Source organism: Perissodus microlepis, chromosome 17 (genome assembly GCF_051167445.1).
Source record: "Perissodus microlepis isolate ML-2025 ecotype Zambia chromosome 17, ASM5116744v1, whole genome shotgun sequence".
NCBI classification, from domain to species: domain Eukaryota; kingdom Metazoa; phylum Chordata; class Actinopteri; order Cichliformes; family Cichlidae; genus Perissodus; species Perissodus microlepis.
The window spans coordinates 4,902,858-4,922,374 of record NC_140477.1 but is presented as its reverse complement, the minus strand read 5'-3'; the positions used below and the strand labels follow the sequence as shown (position 1 = coordinate 4,922,374).

At 40.0% G+C, this 19,517-nt stretch overlaps 1 protein-coding gene across 3 annotated transcripts in view; it reads right to left on the bottom strand.

The window, feature by feature from the left end:
• The window catches only part of tbc1d22a (TBC1 domain family, member 22a), a 165,920-nt gene that overhangs the window by 45,721 nt on the left and 100,682 nt on the right, over positions 1–19,517 (bottom strand). For all 3 annotated transcript variants that reach the window (XM_084910466.1, XM_084910465.1, XM_084910464.1), the window contains one exon: positions 7,776–7,851. In XM_084910466.1, the coding sequence (XP_084766592.1) occupies positions 7,776–7,851 (76 nt within the window). The remainder of the gene's footprint in view (positions 1–7,775; positions 7,852–19,517) is intronic.

Genomic DNA, 19,517 nt, shown 5'->3' with positions numbered 1-19,517 from the left:
GAGGCCAAGGCTTTAAAAGATTTTTACTCCTGCATTAAATCCCCACAGAGCGCACGGCGTAGTGGGCAAAGTTGTGTTTTTGTGGGTTTTTTGCATTTAAACTTGTGTGCCAGTGTGTCTGAATTGCATCATCCTTGCCCCAATCAATAAACTGTGCTTACACGGTACATTGCTACCAAACGGACCTATCGTAGTAGCTGCTGTTTACGCCGTATTTCTGTGAAGGAGCACAGCAGGCTACATACTATAAAGCAATCTCAAAGCAGCAGAAACTTCCAAGTCCGCTGTAATGAAGAAACAGACCTGTATTTTAGGTAAGCTGGATTCTAATTTCTTCCATTATTTTAACTCTTGTGGCATCACTGCTGCTCAGTTCCCATCGACAAACAGCTGAACAACAGGCGCCAACTCGGAGACTCCTCGTACCCTTAAAACAGTGTTTTGTTTCTTTCTTCCTACAATTGGTTCAGCTCATGTCTCCAACCACCAAACAAAAAAACAGACCATATGTTGCATCTGGCATCTCAACACGTTCTCAATATGCGGTTGCGGTGTCAGTGTCATGGCGCGGCACGCTGGCACCGACGCTCACAGGGAAAAATGGATGAGACACGGAAACGTCTGTTTAAAAAAAAAAAAAAAAAAAGCTCGCCGTGTGTGAGGGAGTGACTGTGAGAATGGCTGCCTTTGTTCCTTCCTCTGCTCTTGATAAATGTTTGTTTAATGCGCCTTTACATAACAAAAGATTAAAAAATACCACTCAATATTCAGCGACTCCCTGTTCCACAGTCATCAAACCCATGACACTCATTCTCCTAGACACACACACTTCATAATAGAGCTGTAATTACAGAGCTGTCAGGGAACCTATGAAGGAAAAAAAAACAGTTAGCAAGGAACTATCCCATCCTTTTCCCTGACACTCTGGGCTCTTAATCAAGGCTGACTGGCATGCACAAGGACACAAACACACACACACACAAATTCAGCTTTTAACCTTTAATTGGCAAAACCTTATAGACAAGATACCACATACGTTGTTGATTTCCAGCACTTGATTGGCACATGTCTTCCTCTGCTTACGTACATGTCTAACAGAAATGCACACACTCCACCACATGAGCAAAAGGCGCAAAGTAAACACAAAGCTATTATTTCACACTCCTCTCTGCAGTTTAATTATCACATGCTGCTGTAAAAGCATAAACAAGGCTAGCTCATTAACGGCAAATGCATCATGGTGGCAGATCTGAGCTAGCTGCCAAACAGAAAGGGAGAGAGTGGAACAACTTTAGACAATGTTAAATTACACTAATGAACTTGCTCTGCCTAATATTAGCGGCTTCACCAAACACAAAGGGAAGAGGTGTGCGGTGGGGGTGGGGGAAAGGAGGAGTCGTTTGTCATGAAATGATATCGTGGTGGGGTGGGACAGTGAAAATGATAGAGGGAAAAAAACCCCAGAAGTGAGGCGCTTAAACTCGTGACTTTTTAGCCGTCTGGCTGGTACACAGCGCTCAGCATACTGGGCAGGGTTGTTAGAAGGGCTCGGGGAGGTTGAGCATGACATGTCTCATAGACACTGATTGACTGATGAGTCTTGTCTTCCCTCCAACTGCTGGTTAAAGTTTAGGACGGAGGCCACAGAGCAGGCTAGTCTGCTCTCCACGGCAGACCGTAGCCTGTGGCTGTCGGACAGTAGAAGGTCAGTAGAAGGTCAGTAGAAGGTCAGAGGTCGTACAGTAACTAGTGAGAAGCTCCTCGGATTCTGCTGATGAGGCCAATTTTTCCTTGCTTGGTATAAAAAGTAATTACACTCGCACGTTCTCTTTATCCTCTCCTCCTCCCACCTTTCATTTCTTTCTTTTAGCTTCTTGCCGTCTTCATTTTTTCTTTAACACCGGTTTTATTTTGAATTTGCTCGTCTTTTGTTTGATGCGTACCTAGTGTATTTACAGTGTAGCTTTTCATTTTTCATAACCGCAATCCTGCCGACTAGTCAGCATTTGTCACTGTCTGCACCTGCCAAGCAGCAGGGATGGATGTATGAATTTTTTATGTTTATAAGCATTTATAAGGCTGCCAAGCACTTTGTGACAAATAAATAACTTAGCAATCTAATTAGCTGCCTCTCCAGTGAGTCTCTCATCCTGTGGATTAACTCCAACTCCACCATCTTGGACTGCAGCTGCCAAAAGTAGTCCCTGCTCCACTCTGTAGCCTCAGTGGGCTTGGCATAGCTGTACATAACCCACTCTTCACCTGCTGCAGGTTCTGGTTAGAGTATCCCTGAGCTACTGTTACCAACTGCGGACCCAGGAAAGAGAGATAGAAAGAGAGAGAGATAACTGAATCATATGAGGAACTGCTAGAATAAAAAAAAAAGCTGAAAAAAAAAAAAAAAAACAGTTAGGCAAATGCCGCGGACTGGGTCTGCTGTGGGGAGCAGCATTGGAGCAGGTGACACTGGCAGACTGATAAAATGATTAGGAAGGCTGCTCTGCGATTGGCTGCCAACTGTGCACTTTTAAAGCTGTGGTGGAGAGGAGGTCACTGAAACGACTGTTATCCATCACGGATAATCCTGACCACCCTCTGGCCCACTTCTCTAGCAGACTGATTCAGCTCTGCTGCCAGAAGGACAGATGAATATGAAAATGTAAAATAGTTGCCCAAATATGGCTTGAAGTATCTCATATCTTATCTCATCTTAAAATGGCATGCAGTGAAGTTGTACCTAAGTATAAAGGAGTTAAGATTTATTTACTTCAGACACAGGCTTGGTTCCTTCTGCAGGGAGTAAACTAATTAGACGGGCATGCTGTGTGTACACATCTTGACTGTTGTGTGTGCCTCTAGCTTCCCCAAATCCCACTTTATTTGTTTAACTGTTACACAGACACTCTGATGCTCTCCTGCACGACGCAGCTCTATAAAATGAAAAAGTTTAATCAGCACAAAGCACAGCGAGAGCAGACTTTTATTTTCCCTTTTATTTCACATAAAAGAAAGGCCACGTAATATGCAAAAATTCCACCTTGTGCCCTCAAAAGTTGAAAACACAAGGGACCAATGTGATAGCAGATTTGCACCGTGGCGGTAAGGCTTTGGATAAGAAGGGTCTGAAATGACTGTGGTGAAGAAATCTGTGAATTGCTTGAAAAAGAAAATGTTAGAAAACTTGCAAATGATAGTATCTGGGGGTTGTGGAGGACTGTGTGGGAAGATATGAAACAAACAAGCAAACAAAAAGAAAAAAATCAGGTTAAATGGCATCACAGTTGGCCTGAACATAAGGCGTAAAAAAAATAAACGGAAGGTGGGGGCCTTTGGTTGACGAGGGGGAAAACAAAAGGAAGCCAAACATACTGCTGCAGTTTAAAAAAAACACTTAAATCTTGGGAACATAAAATACTAAAACAAAACTACCGCACAAGAAAGCCAAATTAGCTAAAGATTTTTTTCCCCCAAACATATGAGAACAGCTTTCCTCGCTTCTCATTATGCAATACAGTCTCACAGTGCAGCTACCAGCCGTTCTACTAAAGTCAGGCACGCATGCTGCAAGTACATCCCCTCATTTGCATAAATAAATTCACCTTTTAGCAATTTGCATGTTGATGAACTCGCGCTAATGCACTTGCATGTAACAAATACACAGACAGAGATAAGGGAGCGATAAAGAGATCAGAAAAACATTACATGCTGACAGACTGGCTGTTCTTTTGAGGAGGAACATGTGCTAGCGTTAAGCAAGGCTAATGGGAGTTAGCGTCACTTATTAAAAGTAGGATAATTACAGAGGAGGAGCGACCGAGGGACGGGCAGGCAGAGGGAGAAATGAAGGCGTCTCGAAGTAAAAGATTAGAAACGATGTCAACAGCTCTTTCAACTCCACGAATCAAAGTAAGGAAGCAAAGTAATAAACATCTTTCATTTTTAACAAGTGCTTGCAGTTTGTTTTTGGTCTCCCTACTTCAAGTTCAATATGAGCTTATACTGTACTGAGTGAGAAATAAAGTGCATGGAGAACAAAAAAGATTATTTGAGTGGTTTTAATATCCATGTCTGTCCAGGTCTGTAATATACTGAATGCAGTCATGATGTTGAAATAACATTTTTGGGGATTTCTTTGGGTGAACACCAAAGATTAGCGTCGCTAAATCGACCAAATGTTGAGGACAGGCTGGGGCTTCCTGGCACAAATCCAGAACCATTTGTTCCTCTCTGGGATTAAATTTGTGTCACTGTAATTAAACACAAACCTCACAGGAATAGAGTATGCACACGCACGCACGCACGCACACACACGCACACAAAGTCGTTTGATCACAGTATTCTTGCTTCTCCTTCAGCGACTGCCATTTCACTTTTTTTGGTCACTTCACCGCCTTCTTCTGCTTAGAAGAGAAGGTAATTTTATTACGACATACCGTTTACTCAGTTTGTCTTATGAAAGTCATGAAACACTGCACTCTCTGTAACTCTGTAACTAATTATTCTTGCCCTCACTAGTTAACTGTTTGATCTCAGATGTTTCTGAAGCCAAAGCAATTAGTTTTAAAATTAGCAAGACACACAATAAGAAAGAATGGCAGACAGTTATGTGAGAGCAAACTGGCATAACCCCACACAAAGGGAGCAGTGCAGCTGCATTTAGCATAGGCTCCTGGTGAGGAGCTAGCTAATGTTAGCAGCTACTAGAGTTAGCCACATACAGCAAATTCCTCTAAATGTCAGTACATGGTTTTTCAAATACTTTGAGTGGTAAAAATGTGAATTATTAACTGAAATTGTTCTTCAAATATGTCTGAAATATAGTTATGAACAATATCTATTAGACCATTAGACCAGGCTTAATTTCGACCCCTTTATAAGTGTTTTTCTCCATTGGACCCACTAAGATATTAGTTCACAGTAGCATTAATAGTGAATATTATAGTTGCAAGATCCATATCCGCTAAAACTTTCAATCATCTCCATCACTAAAATGAATCTTTTTCTTAGAGGTGTTGCTTTAAAGTTATTCTTACCTGACATTAATACAAAATATTTCATTTTAATTAACATAAGGATAAGTGAGAGAAAAAGGATGGATAGTTGTGCTCCTCTTTGTGCAAAAGATTAAAAAAGGAGGTCTGGCTGATTAAGTCGATAACAGTGCTGCATACAAATGTAGGCTTGTCTTCTTCTAATGAACCATGAAGGTTTGTTTCTTTTGTTTTAGAGAACTCTGCTTTGTGTTTCTACCTTTTTTCTAATTGCAGAAATATTCTAAAATATTTATATTAATATTTATTCATGAATTACTTCACCATATTTGTGTAAGATGTTCTTCAGTTGCGTATTAACTAAGTTCCTTTTCCCTCTTCTGGAGGACAGCAAACAAACTATGTAGCAATCTGAGGCTTTTATTCTGAAAGGCAGGGACAGAAAAAGCCCTTTTTGCACATGGGAACATTTTTCTTGTAAAACAAAGGGGGGCCTAGCAAAAAAAGTTTGGGAACCACTGGGCTAGGATAAGACAAGACCCCACCCCACTATCAAAATACACACCACTCTGGATAAACCTGCATCTGATAAGCGCTGATAGGTCATTTTGGAAAAGATGAGAAGCTATTGTTCTCAAAACAGATGGTATGTCAACAGCAGGGCGAAAAACAATCCCGTAACACAAGATAAAAGCTATCTGTGATCTCATTAGAGCTGGTAATGTCAACCTAGCGAGGTATAAAATTTCTCTGCCCCCCACTATGATGACAGGGCACTTATGGAAAAAGATACAGTAAAGATGTCGAGTCATTTTTTTATGTCGTTGCTGTTGTGGGGTGGGGGTGAGGTGAAGTGGACTGCGGATGAGGTGGAGGACTTTTCTTCTTCTTTTTTCCCTTCCCGTGTGTATGTCTGTGTATTTCACTCAAACACACACACAAACACAAGTGTACGCACAATTTTTTTTTTTTAAACACACACCAACCGTCGTACGTGCATGCTCTTCAACGGACCTCTTCTGTCACAATCACACATGCAAACAGACAGGCCTGCATTTGCTCGCTAACTTTTTCTGACATTCACATTCCTGCGCACACACAAACACGCGCGCACAAACACACACCCTCCATCCATTTGGATGCAGAGGATGAGTCCTCCCCTCCCTGTGGCTGACAGAGCGGGTGACAGGGCGGTGGGACGGCACCAAGGTTAGCCGGGAACATGACCATTGTACAAAAGCCTGCTTTGATAAGCCCTTGTTTTGCACAATGCATCGTGGGGCTGCTGCAAACCTCGCACGAGTTTTAAGTGACAAAGTTTGGATGGAAAACTATTTCAAACCAGGTGACATGTGTACTGTTTGGACAAAATGGAAAAGACAACGGGACCAGAGAGGGAAAAGTAGCTTTGCTAATTAACACCGAGTTGAGAGCGTGTGTGAAATGTCACTGAGCTGCGTATGAGTACACTCGGTGTGCATACATTAACTTCCAGGCCTCAGCAGGCCTCTGGTTTGTGCTATTAGTCACTAGCACGTACGCGTTTCCAGACAGCCGAGTGGAATGAAAATTAGCGAGAGACAATTCTCATGTCATGTCATTAGAAAGTGACGATAAGCCTGGAAGAATTAAGGTGTGAAAGCAAATGTAACTGGCTGGTGTGTAATATATACAGTTCTAACACATACATTTTTTTAAAAAACAAAGAGTTTAACTGTTAACTCAAAGTTGGGGGGTGGGCTCATTAAGGGCATGCTGAGTTATTTTTGCTTTCTCTCTTTATTCATTTTACATTTGCGGTGCCTTGCAGAGTGTCAAATCAGTCCAATTACTCCCACTTCCACCTCCTCTCTGCAACAAGCAGATATTTATATGCATACAGTAAAGTCCTACTAGGGTACTTGAAGTTAATGACTTGGTTAATGTTATTAGAGGGGGAATGCAGAAGCCAATATACTCAATAGGCTTAATATATAAAATGTACATAAATATACAAAGTTAAGATTTCCCTGGCTGGACTGGAAACGGCTTCTAGATAAGAACAATACATTTCCAAAAGCAAACAAACAAGAAAAACAGATGAAAACACATAATAAACAACATTTCCTTCATATTCTCCCTCCATTTTCCCCAAGCAGAAACTTCTGGAGCTGAACAATGAAACCAACACTTGAATGCAAGAAACTGCAGTTCCTCCAATGGCCCCTCGAGGCTGGTTCCTAATGTTAAAAGGCTGGTCTCGAGCTTGAAAACAGGATGTTTACAGCTTGGTACCAGAATAAAGATAGCTTACTGTGAGGTCCAGATGGTCCCATAAGTTTGTGCTTTGGTGTTGGTGAATTAAATTATCATAATGTATGTTTTGTTTCTGTTTTTTTTTAATTAGCAGGTGTTTATGTCCAGTCTGTGGCTGTAACTTGCTAACTGAGATAACATCTTACCCTCACTCTGAAAAATGATCAGGTCCAGGCTATAATGCTAATGATAAGGCTTCAAAAATGTCATTGTGGCTCGCTCGATCAGTCCTTTATATGCTGACTATTACAAAGAAAAATAGAATGATTGTGGAACACACTATGTGTTTTTCGTGTTTTACATGAAAATGTTAAATGTAAAAAAGGTGGGTAATATAGGAAGCAATGAAAAGGAAAAGAACTTAAACAATCAGAAAAGCAAGAACAGGTAAGTAGAAATTAAATCGGAACAGAAGAGCAGTGAACAGAAAGTACTTTATGGATGGGTGAATGAATGAATGGACGGATGGAAGCCAGGCAGATGACTCACCATCAATCCTGCTGACCAGCTCCTCTAGGGCCTTGACTTTTTTCTGGATGCCTGGCTGAGCAAATGTATAGTTGTCCTGAGGAATAGAAGAAAAAGCACACAGTCAAAATGGCCCAAGGCTCATAAAGCAACAGTAAAAGTACCTTTAAATAGTTGGTCTTTAATACGTTTGTTGGTACTTATGCATTTCGCTTACTCCCCAAGAAAATGAATGCAAGAACAAAACAGCATTCAAACACTATGTATAAATCATCACAAGCAACCGGGAAAAAGGAGTGCGAAGGTCAGACTGGCAAGTGGATAAAAGTCCTGTGAACCTGAAGTGACTAGATAACAACAAAGTACAGGGAAAAGGGAATAAAAGCACAAGCTAAGGAGATCAAGCAGATATTTTATTACAGGAATATTTGTCATATTTCTCTGTAATTTGCTCGACAAGCCGTGAAATTGATCCCTCATTGAGAAAACTAATGCAGTTTGATTCACATTGATGTTTCGCAGCTATTTGGCCCGAGCGTCTGTGTATCACAGCGCACAGTGAAAGGGTCTGAAATTTTCCGTTTAGTTTTTCAGAATATTTTTTTATAAAGTGCTGCAGCTATTACAAATTTTGAGTGTTTGCCAGAGCCTATTTCACACCTCACACAAAGCTTAAGTTATTTTTAAACTGTAAATAAAGAAATGGGCAACCTAAATAATATTGCCATAACAAAACATTTGCAGCTCCAACCTTGCAGGCAAAGTAAAAGGCTGATTATAAATGAGGTTCTTAGAAAGGGAGATCAGGCTTGAATGGGTCAAATTTGTTGTGCAGGTACTTATCACCAAGGTCTTCATGTCATGTATTATATCCTTTAAAGATTTCCTGTGCCACATCTCGACTAAATAAATCCAGTTTTAAAATTCGACGATAGAAGAGGTGGTTTTATAAAGCTGCAAGTAAAACCAAAACTCAAGAGATCCATAAGCCTGCAAAGCTCTAAATGGACTTTCAAGTATTGTCATGTGCTCAAAAAAAGGCTACATAATAAGAAGTGATTATTTTACTGTTTCCATTGACATTCTGACTCATAACATTGATCTTATTTTATTAATTTTGGCTAATGATCAAAAGCTATGGTGTCATAAGGAATTTGGAAATGCTTCTTTAAGTAGCTAGCTCTTAATGTGACAAATATAACAGAGTTATTGTATAAAATTGTATTCATTATATGTTCCTTTGTAGTCAATCAGCTCTAGCAAAGAACAGGCACTGAGGAGAGTTCAAGTTCATATTACATATAGGTGTAGCATAACCGTGGTAGCTAGTAAAAGTTAGCTGCGCTATATAGCTTAAAAGGTGTAGTCTAATCATGCTAGCTAGCAAAAAGTAGCCTCAGTATGCAGTTGGAGGTGTAACACAACCATGCTCGATACAGTGATAAAAAGTAGTTGCATATATAGTTTTGGAAATGCAGCATAACCACGCAGGTTAATAAAAGTAGCATTGCTATATAGTTTTAAAAATGTAACATAATCATGCTAGCTAGCAAAGGTAGCCTCACTGTGTAATGTTGCAGAGACGCCAACTCAGGCGGAAAAAATAAATAAATAAAACTTTTTGGGTTGTTAAATAAAGTAGGCAAGTGTTTAAAAAATACATGCTGCCTTTAAACATAAGCCATATTTGCCCGTCAAACATTCTCTTTACAAGGTGCAGCAAGTCACTAGTTGGTTGCTGATAGATTAAATGAGTGTGTGTGTATATTATGGCTGTTGTCATTTTATTCAACTTTATTATAAAAGAGGGCAGTGTAAGTTGAACTTGCAGAATACAATCCATGTGTGAAACAGCACATAAGCATTTTGCGTGTGTGTGCGTGTACGTCCAAACACACACACAAAACGAGGATTACATTTCCTTGAGGGGTCATTTCAGTGTGGTCTGAGAACAGCTGATGTGGCAAACCATCCCACAGAAAGAGAGAGGGAGAGAGAAAATGAGACGGAGAAAGGGGGATAAAGGTGGGCAAGAGAAGTCATTTAGCAATAAACAGCTTCAGTTGTCCTTCAGGCACAGCAGAACTGAGGCACTCGTGTCCTCCTGAGTCCATCAGTGGCAGGCAGAGTAAAAACTGCATTCCTTCCTCCTACAGTTTTTTTTTCTTTATCCCTTAGTCGCCATCCTACCACCCTTTCACCACTTTATAGTCCCCGAATGCAACTTTTACTATTCTTAGCATACCTCTACACAAATGTTTTTGGTCTACTGCTTTATTCCTTAGCTGTAAAAAACATTAAATATATGCTCCCATATTTCTCGAAACCCAAGCTCCCAGTTCAGCTGATATTGACACCAATATTTAGTGATTTAAAAAAATAAAAAAAAATCCCATTTTTCCTTTCAGATGCATAAAGAATAAACAGATTCACCTAACATTTGCTACCCATAGGGATTTATGAACCTTATGGAGTTCAAATGCAACAATGTGACATTTCATTTTTAAAAAATAATCACGTTTTATTGTCACAACAAATTGCAGATTACTTGTTTACTCTCAGTTGCGTTTGCAGCATTTCAAACATGTTTTCAATAGGGAAACTGCAGAGTGACCTCTGTAGGACAAACTGTGTAACATCATCACCTATCTCTTAACTTTCTTAATACGCCCTTATGAATGGTGATAGAATATACTGACAAATATCTAATATTGGCCGACTTATCAGCCCCACCGACAAACCAGTCGAGCTCTACAGTTCAGTGTTTTATTTCCTATGAACATGGGTATAGTAACGCATTTTTGTTCATTTGTACTCAACTATGAAACATAGTGGTGTATGCACTTTTGGTCAGAAAATCCAGTTTGCATGTTCTCTTGGCGTCTGCGTGGGTTCTCTACGGGTACTCCAGCTTCCTCCTCCCACAGTCCAAAAAACATGGGGTTAGGTTAATTGGCGATTCTAAATTGCACGCAGGTGTGAAAGTGAGCGTGAATGGTTGTCTGTCTGTACGTGTTAGCCCTGTGACAGACTGGTGACCTGTCCAGGCTGACTCTCACCTTCTGGGATCCACCCCCACAACTCTGAATTGGATAAGCGGAAGAAAATGGATGGATGGAAAGTAAATTCATTTAGTAGTTTTGGAAACAGCTACATTAAAGCACAGCTGCCAGCAGTGTCCCTGATTATCCCTGACAATTAACTGTATTTCTCACAGTTACGATATCCCGACACTTGGTATCATCTCACCTTCCTGCTCTTCCTTCTACACTCTCTCTCTAAAATGTTGTCCAACGTCCTCTATTCTACTTTTCTATTCACTATCTAAACCACCTTTCAACTTTGCTTTATTTTTTCCTCATTTACATTTGTTCATTGCCTCCATTTTCTGTCCTGAGTCTCTCCGGCTCTCTTTTTCTACCACCCCAGTGTTAATGCGGTTACGTGCTAAGCAAGTGTGAGGGCCAGTACAAGTAATTACATTTGCATTATTGAAGCTGCTGGCTTTAATCAACTCCCTGTGCCTTGTCCCCTCTCTTGCTCTCCATTTCTCCCTCTTCTTCTTTGTTTTAAAGTCCTATTGTCACACCACCAGTTCTTTTTCCCAGTGTTGTTTCAACCTCATCAGACTTCTATGTTTGCTTCACATTTTTCTTATTTCATGTGTCTGACTGGCTTTATTTTTTTGCTCATCCACACCGTCTTCACCATGTTTGTCGGTCCCAATCTTCGAATGGCAACTTTGAAAATGATTGCTTGTGCTGAACACTACTTCTGCTAGTGTTAAAGGTATGACTCATTTAAGTGCACCGGGCGCACTCAGGTATTTCTGATTGTTTTCCTTTACATTTTCATGCCCGTCTCCTTTCTTTCATTCTTTTTTTTTTTTTTAAACAATCTTTCCAGAGGTAAATTATTTGTCATACATAAGGCACTTTTCTCTCCGGCTGAACAGACAAACCTGGGGCAACAGGCAATTTTAACTCAATTACATTTCTTCTATTTTTCTTGTGCAAATGACTTGAATATATTTCCTTTCTCATAAAACATCGAGCGAACTACATTTTTCTTCCCTCCACTTTCTATCACATACTCTTTATGTCTATGTTTGCTAGCTTGCAGTTTTCTTGTAGCTTACTCTTGGTGTTGGAGCACTGCTGCAGTTCTGCCTGACTGCACAGAATAGCATAAAAAAGGCAGCAGAAAGGATATGTGTTTTCTTATTCTCATTCTTTTAATCTTTCATAGTTTTATCAAAATTGACCTTTGAATGAGTTTTTTTTTTAATAATGTCAGTTTATCAGTGACCTAAGACCCTTTCCTTAATGTATCCCTCCCTCTACTTTGTTTCCTTTGTTCTCATTTGTTAGTCCCTGTTTTTTCTTTTTACCTCCAAATCTTTTTTTTTTTGTTTTGGCTACTCGAATATGGCAAAAATAATAATTGTAATTACAATTACTTTAAATTACATTATAGTATTACATTTAACTGTGGATTAATTGGAGCTTCAAACAGAAATCTGCTAACCAGAACATTAGAAAATGTTCTGGCTCACAATCCATCAGATTGCAAAAAAACAACCAAAAAAACCAAACACAAACACACACACGACCTTGACCTGAGCACAGTTTGTATGAGGACCCATTAGGTGATCATTTTATGAGGACTAGCGACATGAACTGTGAACAGATGGAAAAACGACAGATGCCTCTGCATGGCATGAGATCGTCGGACCTTCAGCCAAATGAGCTGAAAAACAAATAAATAAGTGGGGAAAAAATGCAGTGGGTTCTTTTTATTGGTTTGTTTGTTGGGTTTTTTGAGGGGGGAGGGTCATAAAACAGACAGAGGTCTTGCCTTACCCAAACAACGCTCACTTACGAAACCTTCACTTTCAGTTTTTGCTTCCTCTTGTCCAGGATTCTCATAGTGCGGCCTGGGGGAAAGTAACACTTACTACAAAGTAAATCATAAACTGGCTTCTTAATGTGACACTTGACCTTTAAACTTGGCTGTAGATACACAAAAAAAGACGCCTTTTCTTACATCTTAGTTCAATCTACACTAAACGGGCGACCGTGGCTCAGGGGGTTGGGACGCACAACTGTAACCGGAAGGTCGCTGGTTCGATCCCCGGGCTCTCTGTCCTGGTCGTTGTGTCCTTGGGCAAGATGGCAGCCTCGCTTCTGTCAGTCTGCCCCAGGGCAGCTGTGGCTACAACTGCAGCTTGCGTCCACCAGTGTGTGAATGTGAGAGTGAATGAATAGTGGCATTGTAAAGCGCTTTGGGTGCCTTGAAAAGCGCTATATAAATCCAATCCATTATTATTGTTATTATTATAAACAATGAATGAATATGAGCTGTACGGGAGGAAAAAAAGCGCACCGGTTTAAAGAACCGGGATGCACTAGATTGATAGCACAATGCAAAAAGTTCAATGTCATTTTGAAAACAAACGCAGCGCAATAATGGTTTTATCTCGATTGTCCCGTTTTCATAAGCGATTGAAGCTGAAATCATAATTGAAAATACAATTCGATTAATCGCCCACCACTACTAGAAGTCATTTCCTCTCCCGCCTTATGTTCTCCATTTCGCCGTCTATTTTCATCACTTTGGTGGTGTTAATGAGGCTAGACTTGACTAAGTGTTCTGAATAAGCTATTATGTCTCCTCTGCTTTGCTTGTTCCCTGGTGTTTCATTTTGTTCCATGCTGTTCTGCATTTTACTTTGTGACTAATTGTACTGGAGTCAGATCTATCTTTTTCTTCCCTCAAACATATCTGTGATGAGAATAAGATACTTTTTTTACAATATGCTCGCATTTTCTTCTCTTTTTAGCATTTTGGCCTCTTTCACTTCTTCTCCTCTTTTCCTATAGCTTGTTGCCTCACCTCCTCCCAGTTTCAATCCCTCTCCAATTCTCGTCTTCACTTAAATCTTTTTTTTATATTTTTGTCCCCTTTGCTACTTTCTTTCTTTTTATTCCCATCCTTCTTCCACTCACTTCCTGTCTTTGTCAAATCCAATATGTCAGATGTTTGATCAGCTGAGGCAACACGAGGAAATCAACTCTCACCCTTTTATTATTCATGCATTCTCTTCCTCCCTCTCCATCTGTCCATTCACCACATCTGACCCAGCAACTTAGCGGAACTGCTCCGGTCTGCCCCTCATAAACGGACGGAGGCGCGTCACACAAACATAAACTGTCTTGTTTTTCTCTTTCTCGGGTGTCAACAGCCTTCCGTTCTCTCTTCCTTTGTTCACTGTGTTGCTCGCTCTCAGTCAGCCGAATCAATAGCTCCCCTTCACCTCACAGTCCATTCTATTAGACTCAACAATGGCTCCATGCTGGACTAAGATTGCCTCCTTTTGTGGCACCGGATGTCTATCAGCAAGTTGGACAGAACCAACGTTGCAAGGGTGAGGAGGAGGAGGAGGAGGAAAAGAGAGAGATGACAGGTCAAGATAAAGGGTAGAAAATAATGGACACAATGTCGCAGAGAAGACTGAAGGACAAGCCAATGATCCATCATTGTGGTACAAGAACGAGAAAGGAGAGAGAGAGAGAGAAATGATGATTGTAGTAAGGTGGAGACCGCAGCTGTTCAAAGTTACAGGAGGACTGCGCTGATTTTATTCTGCTGATTTTTTACGCTGCTTTCAGCATCTTGGCCTTGATTGTGAGAGCGGTAAGCTCAGACGTGTACTGGCAGTGCAACAAGGAAGGTCATCTAAAAATCTGAGGTGCAGCAGTGCAGTTCAATAAGGACATCAATGTTATTTTTTTATTTTGAGAATTTCCTGCAATGGTTAATGAGCATCAAATGCTCATTAACCATATTACTGTGCTAGTCACAGAGCCATTGCGCAGCACCTCCACATCACTAAAAAAACACCCAAAAGACATGCCACGCTAAAAGAGCAGTGACTACTTTGATGGCTCAGAGTGTGAGTGAGATTGTCTTCAAACTGAGAGACTACGTGTTTTGAATAACTTTTTAATGCAGGATATGAGATGGGACCTCGTTCCTAAGGAGGGCTATGATTGCATCAAGCCCTCTACGTCCACTTCAAGGTTTTTGGATTAGAGCAGTGGCCCACTTATATTAATGTTTGTCACCTTAAAGTATATACATAAATATTGGCGATCAGAATTAATGACACACCCTTTCACACACTACAATAGGATACAGTCATTTGTAATGAGCCTCTCTATAAAAGTAGATGCAGAAATACTTTGTCAAAAAAAAGCCTAAGTGTGACTATTAGTAAAGAGTATCAACAAGGTTAAGGAGCTATGGCTGAGGCAGAGGTTTGGTGAGGCTATCTGCGGCAGCGTGTTTTAAATTAAACCTTAAACTGCAAACGTTCACCGTTTCTGGCTTCTTAGATTTGATAGCTTCTAGCAAATCTTGCTAGCATTTGCTCATTAACACTAAAGGAGCTGTGATTAATAGCGGGGGTTTCATGTTAATGGATAACTTGTCATATATGACCAATTTTTACACAAATGAGATGGTTATGAATGCCTATAGAGAAGGATTTATTATCTGGGAAGCACAGATTTTCATACCAAGCTTTGCTGTGCCAATCCATTCAGGACTTGTTTTAGACCTGCTGGCATTGCTGCAAGAAAAGTCATGAAAATTTCAGTAAAAACCAAATGTGAACCCAGGCTCACAGTAAAGAGGAAGTCTGGGATTCCTCCTCCCAGCATCATGGATATTTATACTAAAATGAATGGCAGTCCACCAAACAGTTTAAGATGTTTTAGACTGGACTGAGATCCATCTTTAATGTCATACTTTATGCTGGCTCTGAACATTTTCTCTGATTTTTTTATTCGTCTGAATTTAGTCTTTGATCAAAAGGTTTTGGATAATTGCCAACTGCCAATTTTAAACTTCTTGTAGAAGTTCCTTCTTTATAGTCAATACTTAGAGTTTGAGAAGTCTGGATGTCTAATGACTAAAGGAAAATATCAATTTATACAGTTCTGAAATTAAAGTATAAAGAGATATATGGACAGAACCCCCCACCCACCCCACCCAACAAGACAGGTTATATAAAAACAACATTTCATCTTCTTTTATATTGTGTTAGTCTGAAGTACAAATCTGCTTTTTCTACATCTTATAAATCTGTATCTGGTAACAGACAAAGAAATGAGAGAGACAAACCTCTCTCAAACCTTGTGAACTTAAATGACCAGCATCTACATTTGAACCTGTTTCCCTAATTACCTAAAACTATTAACAGAAACCACATTTCTCACTTATGTAACTTCTAAGAAATAAGGTCATTGAAGACAGTAGACCGTAACCTGGTGTGTCCATGTCTCTTGCACAATTCAGCTCAACATAGAAGCGAACAATAAGAGCTATTGCAACATTGCTGTAATTAAGTAAGTAATTAACACAAGTGTTACTTAAAATACCTGTACTTGATCCTGGTGATTTAGCTAATTACAGACTCATTCATAGCCTTCCTTTAACACAAAAACCCACAAAAAAAGTTAGTTGTTGCAAATCACTTATGTGATCGTTTACAGATGAATGGTTTATTTAGAGAGTTTGAGTAAGGATTAAAAGTTTATTGTAGCATAGAGACAGCACTACTGAAGGTTACTAATGATCTTTTAATAGCTTCAAACAAACTGTCCTGTGCTTGTCTGGATAGACCTCAGAGAAACATTAGATACTACTGATTGCAAAGTTTTATTACAGAAGCTATAACACATGAGTGGGATTAAAGGATATGCACAGTGCTGTGTGTGCTATATTAGAAAGTTACGAATGGTGTTCCACAGGGCTGTGTGCTAGGACCACTTCTATTTATGTTATTTAAAAACAAACAAACAAACAAAAAACAAACCACACCGCATACATTTCCGCTGCTATCCAGATGATACCAAGCTGCATTTATCAATAAAGCTGGTAGGCAAACATCAATAGCCTGACAGCAAGGAATATCCATATCTGATTCATCCTGTTGGTCACTTAGCACCTGTCTTTGTTTGGCATTTCTCTAAGCTTTTCTTTCCTCTATTTTTCTTGGACCACTAACCGGCTGCAGCATATGACTACCCCTTCATTGTTCTGCCAGAAATCCTTTCCCGTTAAACAGAAGTTCTTCTTCCCTACACTTTCAAAGTTCTAAGTCATATGGTCATAAGTCATATTATTTTGGAATATAATGTGCAAAATAATATGACTGTTGCTGCAAACGATTGCTATATGATCACTTGTATTACTTCAATTGAGTCTAAAAAAAGGACATTAAATAGAATGCAAACTCATTCCTGTGTTCAACAACTTTGCAAGAGTTTAATAAGTTAACACTCTTCTATATAAAAGTAAATGTCAGTTAAATACACTGACCAGACCACATTACGACCACACAGAGGCAAAGAATAAAAACTATCTTGTAACAACTGAGCTGAAATATATTTAGCTGTAAATAAACAATTGTTGTAGAAAAGCACTGGATGCAGGAATGGTGGGCAAAAACCAGCATGTGCTGGATCAGGTCTGATCTGTGGTGGCCTGAACTCGTCACTTACAAGACCTAAAGAGTTCACGGCTAATGTCTTAGCTCCAGATACCACAGGACATGTGGCTTAGAAGTCTTGTAGATTCCAAGGTTCAGCAGGTCAGAGCTGTTTTGGCAGCACAAGAAGAACCAGCAGCATATTAGGCAGGGGTGGTTATAAGGTTCTCGCTTATCAGTGAACTCTGACACTGCCTCAGTGTAAGAGCTGGCCTTACATGCCCACTAATATGATCAACACTGCTCGTCTCCCTGCTAACAAGGTTCTCATCCAGCATCCTTGTTACATAATTTTTATTCATCCACTCTTTCTGTGTCTGATTTTTCAGTTGCAGTCTGTCTCCTCACCTCTTCTCCTCAGCAGCTGTTACCACCTCCTTTTCCACTGACCCGTCACATAAACAAGTTCAGCTAATGTGATACTACTTAATCTGTCAAAGAATAACAGATGAAGCAGGACAAGAACGTATAACTGAAAATTATTAAAAAAATAAAAGCAGGTGAATGTGTTCAATCTAAGTTGTCCTCCAACAGTGGCTACATACACAGGTTCATTAAAAAAAGCTTAGGAAACACACAACACACAAACATTCTGTCAAGCATCACACACACACAAACACACCAGCTGGCGGATCACTCCTTGTGTGTGTGTGTAGGTGTTGCACTGAGTGACAGCCCAGGTTGACGGTAGGAGACCCTTGGGGAAACCAGAACAGGACATGGCGTCTGGTTTGGTCTGGCTACCGTCTGCTACACGTCATTCCTCGGACCCCTGTTCTCACTCTGGGGAGACCCCCATCTTTACTGCGACCGTGGAAACAGATGGTTGCCTTGACAATGAACGAACACATTACGATTGGATCGTGCACCAAAGGATGAGTTGGAGGCAGCTCATGCACAGTAGTAAGAGAGGGAGCGTTTGACCGTTTAATATTTTTATATTTCATACCATTTCATTACTCTTTATTTGGTCATAACTTAACTGCAGCAGCATTCATGGGACCAGGGCTTGACAATATATAGTTTCCTCTGGAAATGATCAACTTCGGCATACAGTGCACGGTGTGTATATAAAATCCTGAAAGTGCTGAAAAAGCTGCCCAATATTATTCCTGCTGAGACTTTTAATAAAACTTTAATAAACTTTAATAAACCATTCACAACTCCACAAGAAGGAGAAGTTAAATTTAAAGCACCAATGCTGTGCTTGATGGGGGGCAATAAATCTACATATCCAAAGTCTGCATCATAGCACAAAGTAGCATGTCCAAGCATGGCACTTTAACCTAAAAGGGGTCAGAGACATTTTCATGCAGGACCTCCATTTGTCAAGACAACCGCTGAAGTATTAACAAGTTCACATCCCAAGGCGAAATTAAATATCTCAAAGTTAGGTCCTGTGCTGGGAAAATACATTTAAGAGCCTGTGCTGCAAAAGGCATATCTGCAGAATTAGCATAAAAGGCAGGTTTTCATCTGCTGGCTTTAAAACTGAGAGCCCTCAGGGGTGTGCTGGCGGAATAATGGACTTTTTAAACTTTTTGACTCAATTTCCCTCACTGGGCATGGCAGGTAAGACACAGGCTCCCTGGCTGTGCAGGGAAGCCACATACTGTAGCTGCTAGACAGCAAGAGATGCAGGTGGGAGCTATCTGTGTCGTAAAATGACACATATTAAATTACTCAGGCTTTGACTGACTGTTTTTATTGCAACATTAATAATATATTATGGCCCAGGATTAAGAAGACATGTTTAAATCAACAATGCAATATTAGCAGAGATGGCGGTTTCATTTAGATTTATGGAAACAGGAGATATGGAACAATTTTAACAAGTTAAATTAGTAAAGTTAGCCAGAGGCACTGTCCAATTTAGAACAGTGTAAGACTAATTGGCTGCTAGAGAGAGTGGGGCAACAGGCGGGCAGTCTGACAGAGTTGTGTGTCAACTAGTGAAATGTAGCCATTTGTAGAACCTTTTTTTTTTTTTCAAGGAATACATAAATTCATTGTAATTCTTACAGTATTGTGATGGTTCATGTATCAACTTAGAGATCCAGGCAGGCTTAAAAACACTTGACTCGTATGACTAGAAAATCAAAAAGTAGCAAATTTAGGCCCATTTGAACAATTTCTTCTAGGTAAGTAACTCAGTTAATTGTGTCATGTTTCGTTCATTATGTCAGAAAAATGTTAGCTGTCTTTTC